Source organism: Camelina sativa, chromosome 12 (genome assembly GCF_000633955.1).
Source record: "Camelina sativa cultivar DH55 chromosome 12, Cs, whole genome shotgun sequence".
Lineage (NCBI taxonomy): Eukaryota > Viridiplantae > Streptophyta > Magnoliopsida > Brassicales > Brassicaceae > Camelina > Camelina sativa.
The window spans coordinates 12,359,775-12,386,923 of NC_025696.1; the positions used below are offsets into that span (position 1 = coordinate 12,359,775).

At 38.3% G+C, this 27,149-nt stretch overlaps 8 protein-coding genes across 12 annotated transcripts in view; 2 read left to right on the forward strand and 6 right to left on the reverse strand.

The window, feature by feature from the left end:
• Nucleotides 608-1,395, reverse strand: LOC104731411 (transcription factor DYT1-like). The gene is made up of 3 exons (XM_010450783.1): nt 1,213-1,395; nt 926-1,129; nt 608-856 (listed from the first exon to the last, which is right to left on the reverse strand). The coding sequence occupies exons 1-3, from the start codon at nt 1,393-1,395 to the stop codon at nt 608-610; spliced, it is 636 nt and encodes a 211-aa protein (XP_010449085.1).
• LOC104731412 (subtilisin-like protease SBT3.12) lies at nt 1,634-6,642 on the reverse strand. 2 transcript variants are annotated; one of them, XM_010450785.2, is made up of 9 exons: nt 5,744-6,642; nt 5,536-5,627; nt 5,338-5,435; nt 4,426-5,246; nt 4,053-4,333; nt 3,831-3,945; nt 3,546-3,738; nt 3,321-3,451; nt 1,634-2,158 (listed from the first exon to the last, which is right to left on the reverse strand). In XM_010450785.2, exons 1-9 carry the CDS (start codon nt 5,852-5,854, stop codon nt 1,733-1,735), a joined length of 2,268 nt encoding a protein of 755 aa, XP_010449087.1. In that variant the 5' UTR covers nt 5,855-6,642; the 3' UTR covers nt 1,634-1,732. The 2 variants fall into 2 exon arrangements, with proteins under 2 accessions (XP_010449087.1, XP_010449086.1); XM_010450784.2 differs by lacking the exon at nt 1,634-2,158 and having other exon boundaries at nt 2,796-3,451; nt 5,744-6,641.
• On the reverse strand, nt 12,758-16,454 carry LOC104731413 (subtilisin-like protease SBT3.1). Its single transcript, XM_010450786.2, has 9 exons — nt 15,785-16,454; nt 15,604-15,695; nt 15,408-15,505; nt 15,143-15,304; nt 14,396-15,057; nt 14,027-14,313; nt 13,826-13,940; nt 13,558-13,744; nt 12,758-13,466 (listed from the first exon to the last, which is right to left on the reverse strand). Exons 1-9 carry the CDS (start codon nt 16,007-16,009, stop codon nt 12,892-12,894), a joined length of 2,403 nt encoding a protein of 800 aa, XP_010449088.1. The 5' UTR covers nt 16,010-16,454; the 3' UTR covers nt 12,758-12,891.
• LOC104731414 (protein HEAT-STRESS-ASSOCIATED 32) lies at nt 16,541-18,086 on the reverse strand. The gene is made up of 5 exons (XM_010450787.2): nt 17,889-18,086; nt 17,606-17,800; nt 17,308-17,515; nt 17,001-17,224; nt 16,541-16,901 (listed from the first exon to the last, which is right to left on the reverse strand). Exons 1-5 carry the CDS (start codon nt 18,012-18,014, stop codon nt 16,791-16,793), a joined length of 864 nt encoding a protein of 287 aa, XP_010449089.1. The 5' UTR covers nt 18,015-18,086; the 3' UTR covers nt 16,541-16,790.
• Nucleotides 18,547-19,485, forward strand: LOC104731415. Its single transcript, XM_010450788.2, has 3 exons — nt 18,547-18,825; nt 18,899-19,104; nt 19,212-19,485. Exons 1-3 carry the CDS (start codon nt 18,727-18,729, stop codon nt 19,411-19,413), a joined length of 507 nt encoding a protein of 168 aa, XP_010449090.1. The 5' UTR covers nt 18,547-18,726; the 3' UTR covers nt 19,414-19,485.
• On the reverse strand, nt 19,013-22,150 carry LOC104731417 (pentatricopeptide repeat-containing protein At4g21300-like). Of its 3 annotated transcripts, XR_758607.2 has the most exons (3): nt 19,473-22,150; nt 19,297-19,372; nt 19,013-19,101 (listed from the first exon to the last, which is right to left on the reverse strand). XR_758607.2 is itself a non-coding variant. In XM_010450789.2 (2 exons), exon 1 carries the CDS (start codon nt 21,983-21,985, stop codon nt 19,508-19,510), a length of 2,478 nt encoding a protein of 825 aa, XP_010449091.1. In that variant the 5' UTR covers nt 21,986-22,150; the 3' UTR covers nt 19,219-19,372; nt 19,473-19,507. The 3 variants fall into 3 exon arrangements, 2 of the variants coding, with proteins under 2 accessions (XP_010449091.1, XP_010449092.1); XM_010450789.2 differs by lacking the exon at nt 19,013-19,101 and having other exon boundaries at nt 19,219-19,372; XM_010450790.2 differs by lacking the exon at nt 19,013-19,101 and having other exon boundaries at nt 19,219-19,375.
• Nucleotides 22,612-23,901, reverse strand: LOC104731418 (oxygen-evolving enhancer protein 3-1, chloroplastic). The gene is made up of 3 exons (XM_010450791.1): nt 23,590-23,901; nt 22,934-23,229; nt 22,612-22,836 (listed from the first exon to the last, which is right to left on the reverse strand). The coding sequence occupies exons 1-3, from the start codon at nt 23,843-23,845 to the stop codon at nt 22,738-22,740; spliced, it is 651 nt and encodes a 216-aa protein (XP_010449093.1). The 5' UTR covers nt 23,846-23,901; the 3' UTR covers nt 22,612-22,737.
• The window catches only part of LOC104731419 (kinesin-like protein KIN-14C), a 5,827-nt gene continuing 2,883 nt past the window's right edge, over nt 24,206-27,149 (forward strand). The window contains exons 1-10 of one of the 2 annotated variants that reach the window (XM_010450794.1): nt 24,206-24,532; nt 24,849-25,067; nt 25,171-25,315; nt 25,400-25,509; nt 25,595-25,714; nt 25,826-26,029; nt 26,128-26,337; nt 26,439-26,513; nt 26,629-26,775; nt 26,852-26,990. In XM_010450794.1, the coding sequence (XP_010449096.1) occupies nt 24,488-24,532; nt 24,849-25,067; nt 25,171-25,315; nt 25,400-25,509; nt 25,595-25,714; nt 25,826-26,029; nt 26,128-26,337; nt 26,439-26,513; nt 26,629-26,775; nt 26,852-26,990 (1,414 nt within the window). In that variant the 5' untranslated portion in view covers nt 24,206-24,487. The remainder of the gene's footprint in view (nt 24,533-24,848; nt 25,068-25,170; nt 25,316-25,399; nt 25,510-25,594; nt 25,715-25,825; nt 26,030-26,127; nt 26,338-26,438; nt 26,514-26,628; nt 26,776-26,851; nt 26,991-27,149) is intronic. The other variant, XM_019233304.1, reaches the window with a different exon arrangement.

Below are 27,149 nucleotides of genomic sequence, written 5' to 3' on the forward strand. Positions count from 1 at the left end.
ACTAAACAGATTTTTTAATAACTTAGCTTCCAAATTTCTAATTTCCAACCTTACACAAATGAAATGATGAAACGTCGTCAACGTAAGAATTGGCCCATTGAAGAGCTGATTCATTTTAAGCCCATTTATGATAAAATAACGTGCCGGGTCGGACCCTAAAGAAAGATTTAATGATTTTTTCTTTAACCTCAACAAATGGCGGAATTTACTTTTGTTTCCACATCTTTTGTAAAGACGCTCCAAAGCCCCCAAATTTTGCTACTTAATGTCCAATATCCATCTACTGAGTCTGAGTTTGCTAAGTTATGATTCAGCCTCCAATCAAATTTCAGACTCTTTAAGCTGAACTAGATTTAGATCCATAAACCCTAAATCACATTCACATTCTTGTAGATCACTACAAATTTCTTAGAAACTAAACCAATCTCTGTTTTCTCACATTAATAATATCACATGATATGGAAGGCAAGAAGAATCTCATTGGCTTGTAACATAAACTCTGTTTCATCTGAATCAAATCACATAGTCTTAAACTGGAACAACAACAATGTAATAAGATCAATGAAAATCTTATTTGATCTAGAAATTTTCCAAGATGTAAAAAAACTTATGGATTGCTTCTCATAACTTCCAACAGAAAATCTTTGGTCTCTTCAACATCACAGAGCTCCTCGTGTATCTGAACTGAGGAAGAAATAAGAATTGCTCCACTTGATGTTGTTAGACTAATGTCGATGATCTCGAATCCGAGAAACCTCATAACCTCCATGTATTTAGTAAAGATCCCTGGTTTCTTCTCTGTTATGATCTTTAACCAAAACCTCCTCTCCCCAATCTTACACAGCTGCACATTCTCCTGTCCAAAAGAAACCAATTAGAGAACAGAACCGATCAAGAAATTGTATTGAGGAAACTAATTTAAAACCTCGATTCCAAGCTTCTTCATCTCTTCTTTTAGATGAATTGTTTCAAGTTCAGGTTTAATCATCGTCTGATCAGTTTGCTCTTCATCATCAATCTCAGGAGGAGCTTCTTCCATTTCAAAAAGCTTCTCTGAAAGACTCTGAACATTCTTCTGAAGCTCTCCTATGTAAGTAATCGCATCTTCAACAATACTCGCTTTAGTCATCTGAAAACAACAACAAAACACAAAAATCATCATAACCAAAAAACACACAAACACACAAAATCTGAGATATCGGAATTACGTACGTTGGTGACAATAGGGACATGAGATCTTAGAGCCATAAGCCGAACGTGTAGCTTCTGTCTTCTACGTCTCTCTGCTTCAAGATTTGGAGATTTGAAGCTCTCATCTTCTCCCTTATTCTCTTCCGTTACTTGTCTCCTACGGTTCATCCTGACTGGTTCTTGAAATATGCTTCCTCCACCCATTTTTATATTTTCTTCGTCTTCTCCTCTGATAAATATTTTTCAGACAAAAGTGTTTCTTTTTGTTTTTTTCTTCCTTATGTGATGGTGGTAAAAGACATGAGTTATATAGTTGTTTCTCATGTAGAGAGAAGTCTGTTGGTGGAGAGAGAAGAGAAAGAGAGAGAGAGAGAGAGAGAGAATCTCAGTCTCAGTTTGTTATATTATTGATGTGATTTCAGTTAGAGTCAAACATATATAATGAAATTACAAATTTATATTATATGTTTTTGTTTTCATTATACAGAAAAAGAGAGAGAAAAAAAAAAACAATTTATGACGAATTGAGGAATCTTCTTATTCAAGGGCTCAAAACACGAGTCCTCACAGACAAAGGAATGGTAACATTTCGAGTCCCATCAGTCCAAGTGAAACTACCAAAGAAATAACCAGTGTTACTCTTATGACTTGACGAAACCCTAACTTTAAACCCAAGTTTCTTCGTGTTCCAATCGAAAACTAGAGCCTCCGGTTCAACAACAATCTTTACACCTTCAGGAGGCTCCACCACGGCTCTATAAACCGAATCAACAGGTCCAACGTTAGTCACCGTTCTCGTGATGGTCACTTCTTCTTTAAGGTCTGGAATCGTGATAGCCGGGTAGTTAAAATCGAGTATAGACGGTAACGGAGACGAGCATCTCGTGGGTTTTCCGACGAGTATAGTGATTGCTGTCTCGTTGTAACCAGAGGCGCAGAAAAAGTGAATGTAATCGTCGACATTCATGTCATAGACAANCATCATCAATCTCAGGAGGAGCTTCTTCCATTTCAAAAAGCTTCTCTGAAAGACTCTGAACATTCTTCTGAAGCTCTCCTATGTAAGTAATCGCATCTTCAACAATACTCGCTTTAGTCATCTGAAAACAACAACAAAACACAAAAATCATCATAACCAAAAAACACACAAACACACAAAATCTGAGATATCGGAATTACGTACGTTGGTGACAATAGGGACATGAGATCTTAGAGCCATAAGCCGAACGTGTAGCTTCTGTCTTCTACGTCTCTCTGCTTCAAGATTTGGAGATTTGAAGCTCTCATCTTCTCCCTTATTCTCTTCCGTTACTTGTCTCCTACGGTTCATCCTGACTGGTTCTTGAAATATGCTTCCTCCACCCATTTTTATATTTTCTTCGTCTTCTCCTCTGATAAATATTTTTCAGACAAAAGTGTTTCTTTTTGTTTTTTTCTTCCTTATGTGATGGTGGTAAAAGACATGAGTTATATAGTTGTTTCTCATGTAGAGAGAAGTCTGTTGGTGGAGAGAGAAGAGAAAGAGAGAGAGAGAGAGAGAGAGAATCTCAGTCTCAGTTTGTTATATTATTGATGTGATTTCAGTTAGAGTCAAACATATATAATGAAATTACAAATTTATATTATATGTTTTTGTTTTCATTATACAGAAAAAGAGAGAGAAAAAAAAAAACAATTTATGACGAATTGAGGAATCTTCTTATTCAAGGGCTCAAAACACGAGTCCTCACAGACAAAGGAATGGTAACATTTCGAGTCCCATCAGTCCAAGTGAAACTACCAAAGAAATAACCAGTGTTACTCTTATGACTTGACGAAACCCTAACTTTAAACCCAAGTTTCTTCGTGTTCCAATCGAAAACTAGAGCCTCCGGTTCAACAACAATCTTTACACCTTCAGGAGGCTCCACCACGGCTCTATAAACCGAATCAACAGGTCCAACGTTAGTCACCGTTCTCGTGATGGTCACTTCTTCTTTAAGGTCTGGAATCGTGATAGCCGGGTAGTTAAAATCGAGTATAGACGGTAACGGAGACGAGCATCTCGTGGGTTTTCCGACGAGTATAGTGATTGCTGTCTCGTTGTAACCAGAGGCGCAGAAAAAGTGAATGTAATCGTCGACATTCATGTCATAGACAAGTCCCGGATCTTTGGCTCTTTCCATGTTCACGAGTCCTGCACCGTAGTCAAATGGATCAGCCAGTTTCCGTGGTTGTCCCTCCGCAAAGATTGGATCCCCGGATGGATCGGTCTTCCATGCTATAATAACAACATAACAGCTAATGTCAGATTAGATTAGCGAATGAATGGTGGTTGAGGAGAAATTAAAGACGTTTTTGATGATTTCAAGAACCTGAAGTCATAATAGCGGATTTAAGCGCGGCAGGTGACCAGTCAGGGTGTAAAGCTTTTAGTAGTACGACGAGCCCCGAAACAACGGGAGTGGCAAAGGATGTCCCTACGCCTAGGATATATCCTCCGTAAAAATCGGGGAAGGATTCAGAGGTAGCTCCTAAAATCGTCACACCCGGGGCTGCTATATCAGGCTGCATCATTTATTAATTTTCCAAAAAGAATTAACAGAAATCCTTGGATACGAAAGACAAGAAATTTCAAAACATTTGTTTAGAGAAAGAACCTTGAGAATGGCTGGAGAGATTGGATTAGGCCCTCTAGATGAGAATCCGCAAACTTGAGTCGCAATAGGACGTCCCACAAGCGTTTTACCTTTACTAATTTTTATTGTGGGAGAACTGAAGAGACCCCAAGCCATACGAGAAAATGATCAGTTTAACAGACTACTACTATGTGACTTGCAAGGATCAATCACTAAAAATACAAAACAAAGGATAATATGTACCTTGCCGAGCGGATGTATCGTAGAATCTTAGCTCCGACTTCATGGTCTACGTAGATGTATGGTTCTTTATACACAGCAGCACTTTGTTGATCAGTACTGCGTGCCACGATCATCCCCGAGGCTTTGTTGTTAGTTCCAGCCACCAATGCGCTTGTCATTTCCCAATCTTCTTTCACAAAAGTTAGGAAAACTTTTCCCGGTATGGGAGAGGTGTCGTTTTGATAGTCTTCGAGGTAAACTAAACCAGCAGATAATTCCTTACCTGTATGTTGAGCTTGACCCTGAAACAGTTTTACAGGAAAAGAGTTAAGTTTCCAAGACTGTTGGAACCCGGTGAAAAGACCTGAAAAAAAAAAAAACACATTTTACGTACTATCATGGTGATGTTATTTCCAAAAGTCATGTCTACATAAAAGGTACGGTCAATGTTAGTTGCAGCGACTGTGATCAACCACGGAGCTACATTAGACACAGTGGAAGCAGCGGGGCCTGTATTAGCAGCGCCAGCTACAACCGGAATGCCCTTCATCACTGCATGGAAGGATCCAAGCGCCATATCGTCCTCTTGGTATGGGCCAGAAGGAAGGATTCCGCCGATTGAAATCGACAATACATCAACGCCATCGTTTATGGCCTCATCGACTGCCTTGACCATATGCACAATGGACGAACCAAAAGATTCTCTATCCCAAACAACTTTGTACATAGCTATACGAGCCTTTGGAGCACCGCCTCTCATGACTCCAGGTGCAAGACCACCATATGAGACATTAGGCACGAATGAAGATGCTGCAATTGAAGCGACGGTAGTCCCATGTCCACTAAGACCTCTAGGGGACATATAATATTCTTCCTCGCTGATTCGTTCCCCAGGAAACATCTCATCCCAGCCATCAGTGAAGTACTTTGCTCCTACTAACTTTTTGTTGCAATGCTTTGCTGGGTCAAACTCCTCTCCAGCTACACACTTGCCCTTCCAATGTTTCGGTATCGGTCCAAGCCCTTCATCGTTAAAAGCCGGAGACTCTGGCCATATTCCAGAGTCAAGAAAACCAATGACAAGATCACTTCCCATGTTGGTCTCATGGAGAATTCCTTTGGGGAAAGTTGGCGAAAGGCCCAAATAATCATAAACTCTAGTGGTCTGCAACTGAACCATTCGATTTGGTGAGACACTGAAAACATCAGGACGGTCTGGATATGACATGAAACAAAACCAGAAAATGTGTCAGAAGCTTGTTTAAACAAATTCATCACTAGTTTCATATACTCTCAAAAACAAAACCTGAAAGTTGTTTAGCTTGTGAGTCTGTAAGCCTGGCTGAAAACCCGGAAAATCCATGGTGATAGTTGTAGATGATGGACTTTCGAGCAGCTTCCGGGCTTCATCATCATCAGTACACAAAATCATTAGCTCGAAAATTCATGAGACATCATCATCAGGAAAGCGAAATCAAGAACTCTGTTTCTATATAATATATACCTTTCGAAAACCGACTCCAACATCCTCTGGTGTGATTCAGAGACCAACTCAGGATCATCGTGTTGCCTCGCACCTAAATGAACTATATATATCTACCTCAATCCGAAACAAACAAACAAACAAACGTTTCATCCATCAATCACAATTTGACCAAATATAAGGACGACGAAACAAAAAGAAGAAACCTAGAGGACCATTTTACACATACCTTTCTCTTCTCATTGCTGCTTTCTTGAGAAAACACGCAAAACCCACAATTGAGAATGAACAAGAATACAACAAAGAGACAAGCTTTGGACCTTCCCTTCACAATTCCCATGTTTCTTGTGGGGAAGAATCGCTTCTTCTTTCTTTGTTGGTTTAATCCTCAAAGTCTACATTTTTCATTCTTCTTTAATAGTCTTCTTCGAAAACTTACAGAACAGCAAAACAGACATGAATAGCTAGCAGCAGGTAGTTTTTGCTCACAAAACCCAAAATGTCCAATTTTGACATAAGACAGTTTTATCAGTTTTTAGATGTAATAGTTCCCTGTTAATTTGGGGCTGTTTTTCTATTTATGGGATTAGATTATAATGATGACATACAATAGATTGGAAAAATCATTTTTTATTTTCTTAATAGATGATGTAGAAATCAAATTCGAATGAATAGGGTACTAGCAATTACACAATTAGGGTTTACAACTACGAACAATGAACACGATCGCAAATCCTATTCTATCATAGCAATTACACAATTAGGGTTTACAATTATCGCAAATCCTATTATATCATAGCAATTACACAATTAGGGCTTACTAAATATGAAGTATGAACAATGAACAATGAACAATGAACAATAATATTTCAAACTAGGTTAGGTTCGCAATTACTTCAATCAAAAAAAAAAAAGGAGAGGATAGAGAGGATAGAGAGAAAAGCTTAGGTTAGTGATGATCAACGAGGAAGACAATTAGCATTTGCAGTATCGATCTCTTTCGTCTCTATTAGCTTCTTCATCAACTCGCAGTAAATTTCTTCAATTAGAAAACAATCTCACTCACATCTCTCCTTCTTTTTTTTCCCCTAATCACAGTGTAAGAAGAATAAAGGGAATTTTATTAAAAATTATCATTTATGCCATGAACAGTGACATACTTCATTAAAAATGTCACTTTTTCTAAAACTTTTTCCCGGGTGCCACAGAACTTTCGTTAATTGACAAATTTGTCCCTAAAAATACTGAACAATAAAAAATAATTAATATTATTTTTGTTGTTTTTCTTTTGGAATTTTCATTCTCTCACATTCGATCATTCATCTTCTTCCATCTCTTTCTCTCTATCTCTTTCTCTCTCTTCTTTCCTCTCTAGAAACCTCCATATCCCTTCTTCTATCTCTAATTAATTTTGGTGGTCTTATCTAATGGAGAAAAAACAGAACCAACATCTGCCGTGGATGCCTCTGTCCTGAATTGTACTTCCAATTCTCATTATTAGGGTTTTGTTCAATTATTCAATTTTGTCCTTCAACAGTCTTAAAAATCTATTATACATGCAACAGAAGACAAAAGACCTGGGATCGAAATGCAAACAAGGACTCTCTTCTCGGAACCCACCATGTAAGTTTTTGATGGACCAGATCTACTACGTACCAACTCGTCTACCGTTATTTTGTCCATCACTTGAATAACTGAACCTTTAAAAAACCGAGTCTGATGTTCCTCCCCATTGCAGGCCTCATGAAGACTCATCTAGTAATCTGCCCTACGCGGAGGAAATGAATCAACAACGAAGGTAGTTATGTCCATCATTCTCCTTTTGCATTCAATTTACATGTCTACCCAAACATGTTGTCTATCAATTCTGCATTCAATGATGGACCAGATATGTCCACCCAAATATTTTTCTCTCACCGTTTTTTGGGTTCATAACTAAGACCATACAACATTCTCCCCATTGCAGTTCGGGCGAGGTCGCAGTGGCTTCTAATGTTCAGCCATCTTCTTATTGCAATTCCCCTAACAAAGCAGCCCCTTCTGGTATCGGTGGTCCATTGATGGACAACACTCCGACTTCAGTGTATATGTCTACCCATCCTTGTCTATCAAACCGTATTTAGATACATTGTCTTTGATACCATACAACTTTCTGTCCATTCAAGGTCGGCCGAGGACGCAGCCGATGTTGATGTTCAGCGATCGATAGACAACATAGAAATGTCAAGGTATATGTCTATATAATAGTGGACTTTCTTCTATTCACTGTGGACAAGAAACTAGAATTTATTCTCCACTAATCTTCTTTCTTCTATTCACTATTTGAGCTTGGTGTTATTTTGTCTACTGTTCTCGCCCTTATTGCTTTCCTCCTCGCAATCGGCATGTCCATCAACAACTTCAGAGGGTGATGTAATCTGCTGGACTTTCCACCCAAGTGTAGTAGACTTTTCATGTTGTCTATCTACTTTTGGTTTACTTTTGTCATGTTCTCTATCTTCTTTTGACTAGGCACCTATATGCACTCTCAACCTTTTGTCCACCTACCTTTTGTTGTGTCTATCAATCTATTTTATGTCTACCTTCATTGTTTTTTTTCTATCCTTCAGTTGTCTCAAGTGATCNGAACCCACCATGTAAGTTTTTGATGGACCAGATCTACTACGTACCAACTCGTCTACCGTTATTTTGTCCATCACTTGAATAACTGAACCTTTAAAAAACCGAGTCTGATGTTCCTCCCCATTGCAGGCCTCATGAAGACTCATCTAGTAATCTGCCCTACGCGGAGGAAATGAATCAACAACGAAGGTAGTTATGTCCATCATTCTCCTTTTGCATTCAATTTACATGTCTACCCAAACATGTTGTCTATCAATTCTGCATTCAATGATGGACCAGATATGTCCACCCAAATATTTGTCTCTCACCGTTTTTTGGGTTCATAACTAAGACCATACAACATTCTCCCCATTGCAGTTCGGGCGAGGTCGCAGTGGCTTCTAATGTTCAGCCATCTTCTTATTGCAATTCCCCTAACAAAGCAGCCCCTTCTGGTATCGGTGGTCCATTGATGGACAACACTCCGACTTCAGTGTATATGTCTACCCATCCTTGTCTATCAAACCGTATTTAGATACATTGTCTTTGATACCATACAACTTTCTGCCCATTCAAGGTCGGCTGAGGACGCAGCCGATGTTGATGTTCAGCGATCGATCGACAACATAGAAATGTCAAGGTATATGTCTATATAATAGTGGACTTTCTTCTATTCATTGTGGACAAGAAACTAAAATTTATTCTCCACTAATCTTCTTTCTTCTATTCACTATTTGAGCTTGGTGTTATTTTGTCTACTGTTTTCGCCCTTATTGCTTTCCTCCTCGCAATCGGCATGTCCATCAACAACTTCAGAGGGTGATGTAATCTGCTGGACTTTCCACCCAAGTGTAGTAGACTTTTCATGTTGTCTATCTACTTTTGGTTTACTTTTGTCATGTTCTCTATCTTCTTTTGACTAGGCACCTATATGCACTCTCAACCTTTTGTCCACCTACCTTTTGTTGTGTCTATCAATCTATTTTATGTCTACCTTCATTGTTTTTTTTCTATCCTTCAGTTGTCTCAAGTGATCTTTTCTTTCAAGACCCAATGTACTATGTAGACTTGAAAGACATGTTGCACTATGTAGACTTGATGGACATGTTGCCAACTTTGTTTACCAATATGTTAGATACTTCATTTTTACACAACAAAAGATCTAAAGCCAACCAATGGCTTACATATTAACTGAAGGACCTTATTAACAATTTGAATCCCCTTTTGTTGTGTCCATCAATCTTTCTAGATGTCTACCTTCAGTGTTATTTGTCTAAAACCTATCTGTGATGTCTTCTTTTTTTCTGTTTCAAGCCTATCTACCTTCAGTGTTAATTGGGCATATCTGCAGTCATTTCCGATTCTCTACAAACTTTACTGATGGACAATTTGCACCCTTTAGACTTGATGGACATATTGCAAGTTTTGTCTACCAATATGTTAGAGACTCCATTTTACACAATGGTAGTTCAAAAGCAAACCATTGGCAGACATATTAACTGAACCACCTTAATAATAACTGTTTTTATAGTTGTTACAAAAGACAACTGGAGGTAATTGGGTTCCTCATATCTTACATATCCAAAAAAAACACAAAAAACTAGTCATGTTTAATATCTACCATCTATGTAGACAGTAAGTCCAAAAAAAATACAAAAGGACTAGTCCCATCGTCCTTAATGTCGACCAACCCTTCAAAATTTTATTTCTTTTTAAATTCTCCAGCGTGCAAATTTCTTAAACAATAGGCTAAGGCTATTTTAGTCTTCTCCCACCTCCCCCTCATGTGCCAAAATGGCATTTCTCATAAGAAAAAACAAAAATGGCATTATTGAGAATTTTTTTGGGAGATATGGTATTTCTGGCCAAAATCCCTTTTTAAAACAAAAGTTGTGTAAAATGCCACTTTCAAAAATGCCATTTTTCAATTCTATGCCATATATGAAAAAGACAAAAATATCCTTAAAATAAAGAGAGTAAAAAAGGGTGTAGACTATTTTGTGCAATACCCAAAACATTATCAATGAACGTTTATGAAATATGTTGTTCATGATTCTGCAGACAAGTAAATGTGGTGGACAAAACTTTGATTGTTGTATCTGGTCCATCAGATCTTCATTAGCATTTAATTTGGACACTTGCAAATTTCATTGCATTAATTGTGTTACAACATAGTTTCCATGTTTCTGCAGATGTTCGGGAACATGTGCGTCCTGGTGGGTGAATAGACACAAACAACAAGAATACATGTCTATCGACTAGGATAAAGATAGAATACAAGAAATGGTAGACAAAAACTTATGAGTAACAATTTCCACCAAAAAGGACAGATGAGGAGGTAGACAAAAACAACAGAAAGACATATCCATCGGCATTAGATAGTCTATCGCCAATAGATTGTGTATGGACAAGTTTCATTAAATTGGCTATGGTCATATTGTAATAGAGAGATGACAATAAGGTAGACCAAAAACAATGCATTAGTTGTACAACCATATTAAAGGTAGACATAAACAAAAGGAATACATGTCCATCGACTAGGATAGTGGTAGAAGAAAGGGTAGACAAAAACAGCAGAAATACAATATCCACCGCATAGGACAGACATATGCTTGGCGGTGGACAAAAAATAACAGAAACACATGTCCATCATGTGTGATTTGCCTATCAGTATCCAAATTTCATAATGCAAAACCCAAGTGCAAGGAGAAGACGTAGGAGGCTAATAAAGGTGTATAATACGCCTACTATGTGACTTACGAATGCTCCATCAGAGAGTGAACATCTATCTTGTCTTTCATCTGATCCACCATGGCCACATCATTGTCAGTGAGTACCCCAGTAACATTACTACAGTAACGAGAAATGAATATATTAGTTAATCGATAGACAAACGGGTTTTGAATAACAATTTTCACAATAAAAAATGGATGACCAAACAGATATAAATATGTAAATGGATACATGGTTGTGATGGACATGAATCATGCCTATTTAGTCTAGTCCACCCAAAACAAAGACATAAATAGGCATAAATGGGGGTAGACATACCTTGGCTGCTGTAACTGGTCCACCTGATGTATTACAGCTCCTGCGCTTTCATATCAGTAGACCTGCATAACATGTCAACAGTGGACACCTACTGTATCCATTGAATGTTGAAACTGAGGAAACTACAGTTTGACAGACCTTGACTGTTGAAACTGGTCCTGCGGAGGGAGAACATACCCAGTTCTTGTGTGGTCATCAGACCTGCATTGGAGACAGAATAATGGGAAAAATAAACATTTCCTGCATTGAATTTGGTCTACTAAGACATAATAATGAGCGACATAAATAAATTCGGTGGACAAGTACATAAGGTTAATATTGTGGTCCATCTGCTGAGATAACCTAAACAGTGGACAAGTATATATGTTAGACATAGAAAGGTAAATATAATCGGTTTTATTTGAAGAAAATTAATGGTAGAAAAGAACCTCTCTTGGTGGATGTCGTCCACCTCCCCAACTAACCTGCACAGTAGGTAACTTGTAAGTTACCAAAGGCGGAGTGACCAAAAAAGTAACGGTAGACCAAAACCTTTCCTGAAGGATGTCTATCAGAGAATAAGTGTTCTATCGTCATATAAAAAATATTGTGTGGACAAAAATTTCAGATTTTGTAACTGGTCTATCGAGAAAAAGTTATCTATCAGATAACATTTGGTCTATCCTCATATAAAAAAACGATGGACAAAGATCTTGGATCTATTAACTGGTCTATCAGATCGGTTTTCCTGTTCCGTTTAACAACTATTTTCGTTAGAAACAGACAAAAAATCTTAACACGAAGACGATTTAAGCAGTTTTGAAGCTAGTTCGAAACAAATAAAACTGATTCACCTAGGATAGGTGGTAGCGGCCTTTGGCTTTCCCTCACTTAGAATCTCCACATCTGACTCTACACAGAAACGAGAAAGACGAAAGGATAGGATTTTCAGATTTCTTCAAAAAACATGAAAGAACGAGAAGAAGAAACAAAGAAGTTGGACTGTTCAGGCGGATGTGCGGCAAAGAAGAAGAAACAAAGAAGAAGATGATAAGACAAGAAAGAGAAGAAGAAACGAAGATTTTTGAGGAGAAAAGAAAGTAACAATTTGTGGTTTATGATGCAATTAAATGGTTTTACAATTATATTTTAATTAAAACTCTTTAATTTAGAAGATAGATTGATGAAGGGCATAAGGATCTTTATATAACTGTGTGTGGCAGGCGGGAGAAAAAGATTTTAAAAATGGCATTTCTTAGAAAGTTTGTCACTGTACATGGCAGAATCAACAACTTTCTCAAGAATAAACCCCAAGACAGTATATTAAATCCTAGAGCTTTTTTTTCCTTTTCTTTTTTGCAAACATATACTAGAGCTAATATTATTATATCATCGATTTGCCGTGTTAAAAGAATATATATATATTAGAGCTAATTTAGTAAATTTGAGAAAATGACAGCCGAACAATTGTTATTACTTTTTTCATCACAAAATTTACGACTAATTAAGCCATTTTAATGCTATTTTGGATTATGTTTTACATTTCACGTTGAAAAAATAAGTAAATTTTATTTTGATATATGTTGTAAATGTCGTTCACAACAATCACCATTTGAAAATTTTCACGGCATGGGAGTGAAAAAATACAATGATAAGTTAAAAGTCTTTTAAACCGATTGTGATATATTCTTTCCTCACCAATTACAATGGACTCGGTGAAAACATTTTAACTTTTATGAAAACAATTTACAGGAAAAAATCAGGGATGAAACGTGTCCTCAGAGAGATTGGGATTGTGACATTGTGAACTCCATCACTCCAAGTCAAACTCCCAAAGTAAAACGCAGTGTTAACTCTGTGCGAACCCGGAGACACACTCACTTTAAACGCGATCTTGTTGCTTCCTTTGTTAAACACCAACTTCTCCGGCGAAACCTTTACGCTGAATCCGAATGGAGCCTCCATCACAGGCGTATAAACCGAATCCACAGGTCCAACGTTGGTCACGGTTCTGGTCACTGTGATTTCTCCCTTGACGTCTGGGATTGTAATGGACGGTACGTTGACGTCAAGAATCGATGAACCTGAGCTTGGGCATTTTTTAGTGACGTTTCCGGCTAGAGCAGAAACCTTCTTGTCTGTGTAAAGAGCCTGGGAACACAAGTAATGTATGTAATCATTGATGTCCATGTCGTATACAAGACCGGGATCTGTGGCTTTCTCCGGATTCACAAGACCTCCTCCGTAATCGAATGCATCGGCTGCCTTGTAGTTACCTCCATCTACAGCCACACGCTCGCCATATGGATCGGTTTTTATGGCTAAAAGAACCACATAAGGTATAAGAGTTTTTGTTTAAAATGCAGAGTTCTTAATGAGAAAAGAGTTTTGAAGAGATATTAATTACTATACCTGTTGTGACAAGAGCTGATTTTATTGCAGCAGGAGACCAATTAGGATGCGAAGTCTTGAGGAGTGCTACGATTCCTGCAATCACCGGAGTTGCCATCGATGTTCCTGAGTAAGCGAATTCACTGGTGTCTTCATCTGTTGGTATTCTAGGTGTTAGTAAGCTCACACCAGGGGCTGCTATATCCGGCTGCATTACACAGAAATATTAACTTGATTAACAAAACCTAGATTTAGTGATCCACAGAATATGAGATGAAGTAAACAGAACCTTAAGAATGGCAGGTGAAAATGCACTAGGCCCTCTCGCTGATGACTTTGCAACTTTACTTGCTACACTTTCGCCAACTATTGTCTTGTATGGGCTTATCTTAATTTTCAGTGATCTGCAAGAAAAGCAACAATTTTGATTCTCATATGTAAGAAGATGAGATATTAATTTGACTGAGCAATGTTTGTGAAGATAGATAACCTCGTAGTATGGATGTCGAAAAATAACTCGGATCCAACTTCCAAATCCACGTAGATACAGGGAAAGTTTACGGGACATTCAAGTCTATCATCACTCGGATTTCTCATATCAATTAGAGCGATACCACCGTTTTTTTGAATAACGTCCGGCGCCAGCGGACCAGTGGCAACCTCCGAGAAGTGCAATAGAATTTTACCCTTTGTAACTTGGTCAAGATTATTACTATGATCATCAGTACTAATCACTTCAGTGAAGCCAATTTCTGGTCCTGTGTACAGACTCTGACCCTGAAAGACAGGCAATGAAAAGGCAACTTTACTTTCAATCACAAGCGTTGCATTGTTAGAGATTGAGAAGTTTAAAATGTACCAGAATCGTTTTATTGTTCTCGAGTGTGATCAATGTGGGGAAAGACCGGTCGAGGGTAGTCGCAGCCACAGTTAAAATCCATGGAGAAACGTTAATAACCGATGAAACGCGGGATCCTTCGTTACCAGCTGGAGATACGACAGGAATACCTCTATTCACTGCGTGTAGTGCTGGAATTGCGATGTCAATTTCAGCGTCAAGAGATTTCAGGGCTGAGTCACCAAGAGAAACTGACAAAACATCAACACCATCGTGAATGGCATCGTCAAAAGCTTTCCAAACATCAGCAACTGAACACATCCCTCCTTCCACACCCCAACATGCTTTATACATTGCTATATGCGCCTTTGGAGCGCCGCCTCTCATGATTGACCCAGATGAGATACCAGGAAAAGTCACGTTAGAAATGAAAGAACCAGCTACCGTTGAGGATACTTGAGTTCCGTGCCCAATACGATCTCGAGGAGACAGATATTCTGTAGTACTATTGATTCTTGTTTCGAGATCTGCATCAAGACCATTACTATAGTATCTAGCTCCAATAAGCTTTCTGTTGCAATCTGCAGGACTGAACTGGTCTGCAGATACGCATTTTCCTCTCCAGTGTTTTGGTATTGGGCCATATCCATAATCGTCAAAGGCACCTGATTCCGACCATATCCCTGCTCATATAATGTCAGCATTTGTTAACGCTCTGCTTAGAAAAGTTGAGATCGAAACAAATTGCTAGAGAGATTGATATAATACCAGAGTCGATAACGCCAATAATAGCACCACTGCCCATGTTGGTCTCATGTAGAAGACTTCTAGAAGAAGTTGGAGTTGAAAATTGGCCTAAGTAATCCCATGTCCGTGTCGTTTGCATCACAAGTTTTCGGTTTTCCAGAAGAAGAATGACTTCCGGATGATCTAGTAGAAATACAGAGAATGATTTAGTAAAAAAGCATTCTGAGTTTTGGAATATTAAGAACTCATGAACAAGCGAGAAATATGTAATAATAAAGAACAATACTTTTCAAATTTTCTGCCTCCGCTGGTTTGAGCTTGGCTGCAAAGCCAGAAAATCCATGGTGGTAACTGTAGACCATTGACTTATTGGCTGCTTGTTCGCTGTAACACAAGATTCAAACCAAAAGATTAGTTCTGTTATAACCACCTCAGAAGCTGAGTTATACACCCAAAAATCTTCAATGCAACCACTCTTTTACCTTCCAAGAACCGATTTCAGTATTTCAAAATGTGACTGTTTCACCAACTTAGCATCATTATGTTTCCTTTCCCCCAAGTAAATTATATAAACCTATTATTATAAGAAAGACAATGTATACATGAGAAATTACAACAACAAAAAAAAGTTCCTCATGTATCTAAAACAATTTGACTACATACGGGGAACTCGGGGACAAATGGTGGCACAGGTTTATTTGCAATATAATCATCGCCCTCTAGAGGAGCAGCCTCTGGAGAGAAGGCGAAAATTGATGCCTGAGGAGGATCAGCCTCGTGGGGTGTTGTTCCAGAGCTAAGCTTTCCATTTGTTATAAACACAAACCCAAATGCTATAGCAGCAAAACACAATCTAAAAGAACTATCCATTTTCAAAGTTCTCTTCATTTTCCAACGAGAGTTTTTATTCTCCCGGATTTCCCTTGTGTTTTTATAGATAGATCCCCATTGTTTTAAACTAAACTGTTAAACAAAATTTGGCTCCATAAATTAACAGAATAACCAATTAACACACATACTGATTGTATCCTGCAGTAAATAAACGTTGTAACTACTAACAAGCACAATGAAAATGGGTGTTATTGGCATATGACAGTTAGGCACAAGCTAAATTTAGAGTATAATTATGATAACTACGGGTACAATAGATTCAGAAAATATACATTGAAATGTAATTATGATATATGCGTTGGAGTCGCAGACAGGAAGAGAGAGAACATCAGAACACAATTTTCTATTTTGGTGAAATGAAAAATTAAATGTTGATAGATAAGAATGGCACCTAGTTAAATTAGGCAACTGGTTATGGTTGGTGGAACTTTTATGATTCTATATATCAAAGATATTACAGAGAAGTTTTAACGAAAATAGTAAAACGCATGGTTAAAAATTGATGTTTTGGATTCACAGCTTAAAGGATACTGAACTGCTTATTTTATTGCTCAAGACAAACAAGAACAAAAAACCCTTGTGCATTACTTTACTCGGTAGTATACATTATAAGAGACTTAACCTAGGAGATCGACCAAGACATTATAAAATCAGTGATCACATTATTCTCATAAACATTTGCTTTCTTACAGCATTAAAGAAGCACAAAACATCAGACACATACAACATAATTCATAAGAATTCACACAGCTTTAGACGTAATGAAAGAGCTACTGCTTTAAAACAAGAAGTAGGAGGAACCGAGAACAGATTGGTGATCTTTACCCAGATGACGACCACGGAGACACTCGAGATCCATAATCTGAGAATGATCCACGTAGAGATTCACCTGAAAAACAAAGACGAAGAGACAGGAATCTTGTGAGGGTAACCACTCAAACAGAAGGTAAAATTTAAAAAATTAATAGAGAGGAGTATCAGCAAATACATTTGGACCATAACGTTTGATGAACCATTCAGCCAACTTCGCATCAGATGCTTCAAACATAGTCTTCTCTATACCTAAACGCCCTATGACTTTAGCAATTATGTCTGCTCGAAGAGAATCTGCGTATTTGCAGACATCATCTGCATCAATCATAATCGTGTCTGCCCCGGCTTCTAAACACCTTTCAGCCTTTCTGATCAAGAGATCTATATCCTCAACAAACTCTGTGAAAACAAAATACTTCTCTCAGTAAGCATGCAAATCTAAAACTCTCAGTCTCTCACTGCTCATCCAACGAGTTTCTTACCAGTTGATCGAGGTTCTGGAACAACATAAGAGCCAAATGCTCTACTCCTACCAGGGATATCAGACTTGTTGAATTTCACAGCAAACATTGGTTTAGCTCTGAGACCACCACTCTTAATCAGACGTACATATCGTAGAAGAGTTTCTTCAGGAACCTCGAGCAAATTTGCATTCAGCTCTATAGTGTCAAACCCCAACTGCTTACACTCCTACTCCAAAAAAAAAAAAACACAATTAACCTCACAAAAACCTAATTCTTCTCTAATCCCAAACATGTCATCTTCCACAAACATCTTTACCTCCACATAGTCTTTGAAAGCTGAAGGACCACCACTCCGAAGCATATGTTCAGCCCAATCCCCAGTACTAACATACACACCGTGTTCATGAGCCGTTTCAATAGCTTGTTTGATGAATGATTTTGGAATTAAACTGTTGGATCCTCCCGAGAACTTTAATCCATCAACAAATTGTCCCATCGATTCAAATATTTCCTAAATCAACACGATTATAACCAACCGTAAGAGCCTAATCAAGCTAAATCGTAAAATCATGACCGGAATAATTAAAACGGTAAGGTACCTGAAGAAGGTTCTGGCTGAGAACGGAGTAACGAGGACCTCGAATCTCCGTTACACCGTAACGGCGAGGCTTCTCCGGACGATCTTCGTTCTCTTCGAAACTCTTCCATCTGTAGTACGCCGCCATTTTCTCTGTTCACTTCTTCTTCTTCTTCCTGAGAATTCGAACTCTCGAAGTATCCAACATTAGTCAGAATTATTTTTATAAAAAGACACTAAAAATAAGCAAGTCGAAGTATGGAGCTGCTTCTAGAGAGATTTGCCACGTCAGCACCACCTCTCCACGTCACTCTTCTTAACCTTGCCACGTCATTAACGAAACAAAGAATGGAAAACGCAAATTTTGGGAAAATTGAAACTTTTGTTATATTACAGCGTTTCAAACCGCGAACGTTTCTCATCTTGCTTGGCTGCTCTGTCCAAGAATACGAATATTAGAAAGGTTATATAACATGCACGGGGAAGAATAAAGTATACTACTATACAAATTAAGCAATTAGCTAAAAATAGAAAAAGTGCCCGTTGATATTTATCTTTAATTCCACTGATATACAGTGTGATTTTGCTAATGTATAATATTAAGTTTGATTATTGCATTATTTGTCCTTCAAAATGTTGTAAAAGTTAAATGTCTCTGATGAAAAAAAGAGAGCTTTGCATGAAGGATCACAGCTAACTTATATCTTTAACTTTATTCCTATTCCATCCAACGAAGAGAGTCTCTCTCTTAAAGCTTACAATTCCAATTGCCTATAAAAAGATACAAGAACAAGTTATTACTTAAACAAATAGTCATTGCTGCTTTCTTTGTTTGCTGGTAAGAACTTGTTTCATTGACAATGGCAAGGAATGTAGGGTTCTTCATCTGTATCTTGATCCTAGCCATGGATGTTTCAGCTGGAATTCTCGGCATTGAAGCCGAAATAGCTCAGAACAAGGTACATTACACACACATCAACAAGTCTGATCAGAGTTGCGGATTTCACTAACTTGTTTGGTTTTGAGGTGCAGGTGAAGCATTTGAAGATGTGGATTTTCGAGTGTAGAGACCCGAGTTACACAGCCTTCAAGTATGGTTTAGCTGCGTGCATCCTTTTGGCGTTAGCCCATGTAACTGCTAATTTGCTCGGTGGGTGTCTATGTGTTGTCTCAAGACAGGACCTTGAAAAGTCCTCTGCCAATAAACAGCTCGCCGTGGCTTCTCTGATATTCTCCTGGTAAGTCAAAAACACCACATAAACAGGAAAATGTGTAAACTCTTGTGACGAAGTGGACTTGCAGAGAGAGTTGTTTGACGATCCTTTTTTTTTTTGTGTTTTCTCAGGATTATATTAGCGATTGCGTTCTCGATGTTGATCGTAGGGACAATGGCAAACTCAAGATCAAGAAAGAATTGTGGGATATCGCACCATCGGGTTCTGTCCATAGGAGGGGTCCTCTGTTTCATTCATGGTCTCTTCGCCGTTGCTTATTACATCTCTGCAACTGCTTCAACACGAGAACAGACAAGCGCCATCCATGCTTGAAAATTTTTCTTTCTATAAATTTAACACAATGTTTTAATTTGACTTAAAGATATATATACCTGGTTTTTTATACTTTGTCTTTCTCAATGAATCTTCAACCCGGGTTTAGTTTTCTTGTTGACTCTGAGTGCAATGGAAGATAAGGCTGTGGTATGTATCCTTCTAGCTTCAGCTCTTCGAGAAGCAAATTTAGCAACGAATAGATATGTGAAGACTTGGGATGAGTTACATCGCCAGAAACAAACAAATGAGTTACTTTGTTGATTTCGATCCAACTATAACCTGGAATTTTCTGAACTCCTTTCTCTTTCATTAAGCTCCGTACTTTAGTCACTCCACCCCATTCCTCAGCATTAGCATGTGCATTCGAAATCAAAACATAGTAACCAGAATTCCGAGGATCCAAATCCATTAACCTGCTTGAAGCAACTTTAGCAAGGTCGACGTTCTTGTGAAGCCTACAGGCTCCAAGTAACGTTCCCCAAACTCCTGCATCTGGAGGAAACGGCATGCTCTTAACAGTTTCATAAGCTTCATTAAGTCGACCTGCTCGTCCAAACAGATCCACAACGCACGCGTAATGCTCTTGCTGTGGTTGGATTCCGTGATCCTCAGTCATGGATCTGAAGAAGTGGACTCCTTCATCAACATCTCCAACGTGACAACATGAAGATATTATCTCAAGAAACGTGATTTCATCAGGACGAATTCCGCTTTTCTCAACCATGTCACGGAATAAACAGAGGGAATCTTGTAGCTTCCCGTGGTTCCCATATGCAGCAATGATGCTATTCCACGACACAATGTTCCTTTCTTTCATCCTCTCAAAAACATTCATCGCAGATTTTAGATTTCCACTCTTAGCATACATGTCTATCAATGTACTTTCGCTATATACATCAGAAGCAATTGAATGCTTTATCATGAAACCATGAATAGCTTTCCCATAACATTCAGAAGGTAAGTTTGCACAAGCAGAAAGAGCAGCTGAAATACTAACACAATCAAACCTGATTCCCGAAACTCCCATTTGACGGAAAATATCAATAGCCGCACTCGGATCATCGCTCTGTGAACAACGTGTGATCATGGAATTCCACGAAACGATATCTTTCTTAGAGAGTCTCCCAAATATATCATAAGCAACATCCATTCTTCCACACTTAGCATACATGTCGATAACAGCGGATTCAATATTGCACCTGTTACTGAAACCTTTCTTGATAATGAAACCATGGAGTTCCTTCCCGATTTTCAATGCAGCCAAACCACAAATTACCGGTAAAATAGACACCAAAGTTATCTCATTTGGACTCATTTTTACCTTAACCAGCCACCTAAACACCTCTAAAGCATCAATATACAAACCATTATGCAAATACCCAGAGATCATTGCTGTGATCACTACAACATCAACTGAGTTGCACTGACTGAAAATCTTGTGTGCCATAGAAACACCTCTACACTTAAAATAAGCATCAATAAGAGCACTTGTTAAGAAGATATCCAGCGGTATGCTATGTCTCATAATATAGCAATGAATTTGCCTACAATGCTCAAGGTTTTCAAACCTTGAAACTGATGGAAGCAAACTAGAAAATGTGATAGCATCAGGTAAGACACCTGAAGATATCATCTCACAGAAAAAAGTTAAGCTTTCTTCCATTAGTCCACTCTGAACATATCCAGATATCATGCAATTCCAAGTCACCGTATCAGCACGAGACATCATCCGAAACAACTTAGATGCATCATCAAAACGACCACATTTGGAATACAAAGATAAAAGCGAGTTTTTGATAGAACCTTCAAAATCCAATCCAGAAACAACCGCCAGACCATGAAGCTGAAGTCCGAGATCAATCAATGACTTAGAGGCACACACCGATAAAACACAATCAAACGTGACAGCATTAGGACTAATCTGATCCATCCTCATAGCACTAAACCCTTTTATAACACTATCCGAAGCTCCACACTTTGCATACCCATTAAGCATCACATTCCATATAACACAATCTTTCAGACGAACTCTACCAAACAACTCACCCGCCACATCGATCTTTCCATACTCAAGATAAGCTTTAATCAAAGAACTCGCCACAAACTCATTACAATCCATCCCAAGAGAAGAAACAGTACCGCTAAGAAACTCAATCCCTTTAAAATTCTTCAAAGCAACACAAGCCTTAACGAGACAAGGAAACGTAGATACATCAGGACTAACTCCACAACACAACATCTTGAAGTAAAACGACAAAGCCTGATTCAATAAACCATTTCGAACAAAACTGCTGATAATTGAATTCCATGGTCTGATACTACTACGTCTTAAATCAAGTCTGTAAAACATTTTACCACAATCTGCAAAGCTACCACACATTGCGTACATCCCTAAGACCCTCTCATTGATATAGCTATCACCGGAGACTCTGTTTACGATTAGAAAGGCGTGAACTTGCTTACCTTGCCGAAGCAGAGTTGGGTTAGAGCAAGCTTGCAAGAGTAATGTAAGCCGACGAGGGAGAGACTCTCCGACGACGAAGCGCTTAGCGACTGTGGAGATACTCATAGCCTCTTTATAAAAAGATAGAGGCAAAGAGAAATAAGAAGAAAAAAAAATAAAGACTAGTTGGCTTCGTCATCGAGGACTCACTGAATCAGCGAGTTGCCGACGACGACGATGATCGGTGAAAGTAGCCGGAGAAAGGGCGCCGGGAATTAGGGCAGACGTAGAACAACACGTGCAAATAAAACTTTAATATGGGCCTCGAGTCATCATTGAGGCCCAATTCAAGTTAAATCGCTGCCACATCGAACCGGTTGTTTCCGGTTAGCATAATTTCTTTTCGATTTTGTAATTGATTTTTACCAAATTACTGGTAAATGTTGAATCCAATTAAAGCTTGATTCGGTTTTGGACCTTGTGTACAATGTACACCATATGTGGAGTGAAGATCTCCAACGTACTTAATGAGAATCGATATGTAGAAGCATTTAAATAAACACAATCAAACGTGACAGCATTAGGACTAATCTGATCTATCCTCATTGCACTAAACCCTTTTACAACACCATATGTAGAAGCATTTAAATAAACCAATGAGCTTCCATGAATTGATTTCTTTTAGGTAATGATATGGTTTGGTAAATCACCATGCAAGCAAAGTTAATGCATATTCAAGAAATTACCATTCATTCTGGTAAAAACGTGAAACATAAATTCAGATTCACGAATTTGATTTGAGTCTAAAGTAACTCAGGAACAAAAATCATGAGATGATAATTTACAAGAAAAAAAAATACAGAAATTAAAATGCTTAATTAACCAAGCTTGGCAAGAACTTCGTTCAAAGCAGAGACAGTCTCAGCATAGTACTTCTCAGCCTGCGAGGGACTCTTTTTCTTCGCCGCATAATCCAGCTGCACAAGAGAATCAATCATAAACAAACTTTTGATCAGACAAATAAGAAACATTTACAGAATCATTGATAATTGAAGTTAGATGGAGGAAACTTACATTGTCAATGGTATCGAAGAGCTTCTGAGTGAGTTCCTTAAGGGGCTTCTTCTCATCCTTGGGTTTGGAAGAGATGATTGTGTTAAGATCATAACGAAGATAAGAAGCCTTGGAACGGAGATCGTTCTGAACATATGGCCAAGCTTTCTTTTCGATCAATGACTTCACATTTATGATATCCTGAGCTGATTCTTTGGCTCTAGCTGCAGCTTCTGTTGGTGGCAATGGCTGTAAATAAAATCTGTTTTTCAATGCCAATGAAAAGTCTCTTGCTTGGTCTGAGTTATCTGTCCCAGCTACTCAACAAAAACAATACACAATGTTGTCACCGTAGAAACTAAAACAATCTTAATTAAGTGTTATCTACTGTCTGTGACTCTATGTCATATGCTTATATTCCAATTAATCTAAGCTATAAGTACCAAACCAATCTCAAATCCAGATTAAACATTCTTCTTCTTCTTTATTCCCACTCAGAACAAATGCTTGATTAATATTATGAACTCTTATCAATTCTTATATAAAAAAATGATTAAGCAGCCACATTGTAACCTTACAACAATGTATCTAGATAGCTTAACCTAAATTACGTTTCCTAATCTCATAATAAAAATGTTAATGGTAATCTTTTTGAAAGATTAAATAGTTAAACTTACGAAGACCACCGGAAAGAGGTGGAGGAGGACCAACTTTGATAGGATTAGCATCAGCAAGGACAGCCTGAACAAACGATCCACCAGCTAAACCAGCAGCCACGAGCCCAATCACAGACCTTCGAGAAGTCTCCTCACTCTGCTGAGCTCTCACCACAAGTCTAGACCTTTGAGCTACCGACACTCTTCCGGGGACGTTCAGACGGCTTCCTTCAAGAACCGCCGGAGATGCGCCACGTAATCCACCCATCGAAGCCATTTTTTTAATTATCTTTTTTTTCTCAAAGACGAAAACTGAAGCGATGATGATTGGTTTATGCTTATATGGTTGGTTAGCTTCAGTCTCGGACACACAAGCGCCTTATCTGCACTTTAGATAACTTGGATATGGTTTTAACCACTCATGTAAAGCCACGTGTTCCTTTTGGTTCTTTTGTCCGGCCTAAATTCACGTGGCAAGAATGACATGTAAATATATTGGGCCGACTTTTTTACTTTATAGGCCCAATATTTTTAATATGGTTTTAACCACTCATGTTAGCCCATATTTTTAATATATTTTTTTTCCTTTTTATGGACAAAAACAACGAAAGGAAAGAAATGAGAAGTAATTCCAAAAGTCCGCCACGTCTAATTTGAAATTAGTTCGAATTTCAAAAATACAGTACAGGCTCCTTCAGTCTCTCTCACACATACACAAAATCCCCAAATTAGGAAAAGGTAAGAACCCTAGGTTCTCTTCTTCGATTGAGAAGTTCGCGGTGAGAATTAATCGGAGACGGCTTCTAGAGGATACTGCGTCAGTAACTCGAATTTTGGAAGAAGACTCCGATTTGGAATTTTGTACGCGATTGAAAGAGAGAAAGGAGACGAGATCTGTAAGAAACTTTGATTCTAGAAGATGGCTTCTCGTAACCAGAATCGTCCTCCTCGTAGTCCTAACTCTGTAAGCCTCTTTTCCTCCGTTCGTTGCTACTTAGTTTCGCTGTCACTTTTATGTGTTCTGGGTTGGTAAAAAAAAAAAAACAAAACCCTAGAAATTGGGTTGGTTGGTTGGTTGAATTACTAATTTCGCGTTTAGGTCTTATTCTCATCGGCTTTGACATTTCTTATTCTTATCGAGAAATTTAGAGTAATTCTGGGTTCTGGGATTCTATTTTTTCTTGTAGCTGGATATGGTCTCGTTACAAAATTGATGAAAAAATCTGTGGCTTTACTTGATCTGTATATGAATTATGTTTGATGATTTGATTCAATTTCAGAAAAAGGAGGGTTTCGGTAACATTCCATTTGACAAGAGAAGGAAAGTGGAAACGCAAGGGACTGGGAGAAGACAAGCGTTCTCTGCTGTGAACAAACAAGATATCACGACGACCAGTGATGTGGGCAGTATAGAAGAGTGTGGGAAAGTAGATTTTACTAAAGATGAAGTATTGGCATTGCTTAGTGAGAGAGCAAAAGCTGGGAAGTTTGATACAAAGGTTTGTTAACTGAGTTAAAAACTTGCTCTATGCTCTTAAACATTGTGGATGTTTTCTTCTGTGGTTTTACTTAGAAGTTCTTTTTTTTCCTCTGTCCCTACAGGCTAAGATTGAGCAGATGACGGATATTATCAAGAGACTGAAGGTTTGTGTTAGATGGTTCCAACAAGTTGATGAAACCCATGTCCAAGAGAAGGATAATTTGAAGGTTTCTCTAGAATCTGCGGAACAAAAATACAACCACAAAGGTAATTTTCTTTCTTGTGATTCCTTTACATGAAACAAGTTGTTCACGGATTTGGTTATAGTCCCTGACTTTAAAACTTTTATAGAGTTGGAGGCTAAGACAAAAGAGGAAGAGCTACAAGCCATTATATCGAATTTGGAAGAGAATGTAGTGTCACTACATGATAAGCTTGCAAAGGAGGAGTTTAGTAAACAGGCAAGGCATCTTTTTCCTCCCTGCGAATGCTATCTCTTAATACAAATCTTTAACTGAGTTTGATTTCTTACTTTTTGGACACTAGGATGCCATTGAATGTCATAGAAGAGAGAAAGAATCTAGAGTTGCAGCTGAGAAAGTGCAGGCTTCTCTCGGAGAAGAACTTGATAAAGTTAAAGAAGAGAAATTGACTGCTAATCAGAAGGTATATATCATGTTTCTGTTATCTTCTTTAGGTGTTTCGTTTCTATATTCCCGTGTTAGTTCTACAGGATCTGTTAGGTACTAAGGAAAATTAACTGTTTTATATTTATAGGTGGCATCGCTTGAGGATATGTACAAAAGGCTGCAAGAGTATAACACAAGTTTGCAACAATATAACAGCAAACTCCAGACTGATCTTGAAACAGTTCGAGCTGCACTCACACGTGCTGAAAAAGAGAAGTCAAGCATCGTGGAGAATCTTAGTACACTAAGGGGTCACAGCAAGTCTCTGCAGGATCAATTGGCTTCAAGCAGAGTAAGTTTCTTTTCTCTACCATTGGTCTTATAGTCTCGTGCCTACTTCATTGGTCTCATTTCTCCTTAATTTGTTCCTCCTCCTTTTTTGCATTCAAGATTTTGCAAGATGACGCTATAAAACAGAAGGATTCATTGCTTTCGGAAGTTACTAATCTTCGGAATGAGCTCCAACAAGTAAGGGATGATCGTGATCGCCAAGTTGAACAGTCACGGAAGCTAACTGAGGAGATCGGGAAGTACCAGGAGCATGTTGGGAAATCATCGCAAGAGCTAGGCAGCTTGATAGCAAAATCAGGATCGTTAGAGGTTGGTACTTTTTTTGAAGTATTGGATGTCAGTTCAATGTTGCATTTTCTGAATTCCTGCCTCATATTTGGTTAGCTGACATCGCAAGTTTTACACTGCAGGAAACATGTTCGTTGCAAAAGAAGCGAATATGTATGTTAGAGCAGCAATTAGCAATCGCCGATGAAAAGCAAAAGGTACTGGGATGATCAAGTTTATTTTGGAAGTTAAAGAAGTGCATTACCAATTTACCATCAGATGCTATTGATTTCAAATAGCTTCTTTGATAGATATTTGTAACTGTGAATACAGATTGCAGATGCATCAGTATCTCTTACTAGGACAGAGTTTGAGGAGCAGAAGCATCGACTCTGTGAATTACAAGACCGCCTTGCGGACATGGAGCATCAGCTCTGTGAGGGAGAGTTATTGCGGAAAAAGCTTCATAACACTATTCTTGTAAGAAAATATTGTTTTTTGGTAGGATTATATATGTGGCTGTCTTGATATGAGCTAAGAGAAGTTCTAAATTCAGGAACTAAAAGGAAATATACGGGTCTTCTGCCGAGTGCGTCCCTTGTTACCAGATGATGGAGGACGACATGAAGCAACTGTGATAGCCTATCCTACTTCAACAGAAGCTCAAGGAAGAAGTGTTGATCTGGTCCAGAGTGGTATGACTATTGCCTGACTTGAACTAGTTTTAGCTATGGATGACTAATCCCGCATAAAATCCCTTTTTTCTGACTCGTGTTCACACATGTCATCAGGAAACAAACATCCTTTCACATTTGACAAAGTTTTTAATCACGACGCATCCCAGGAGGAAGTAT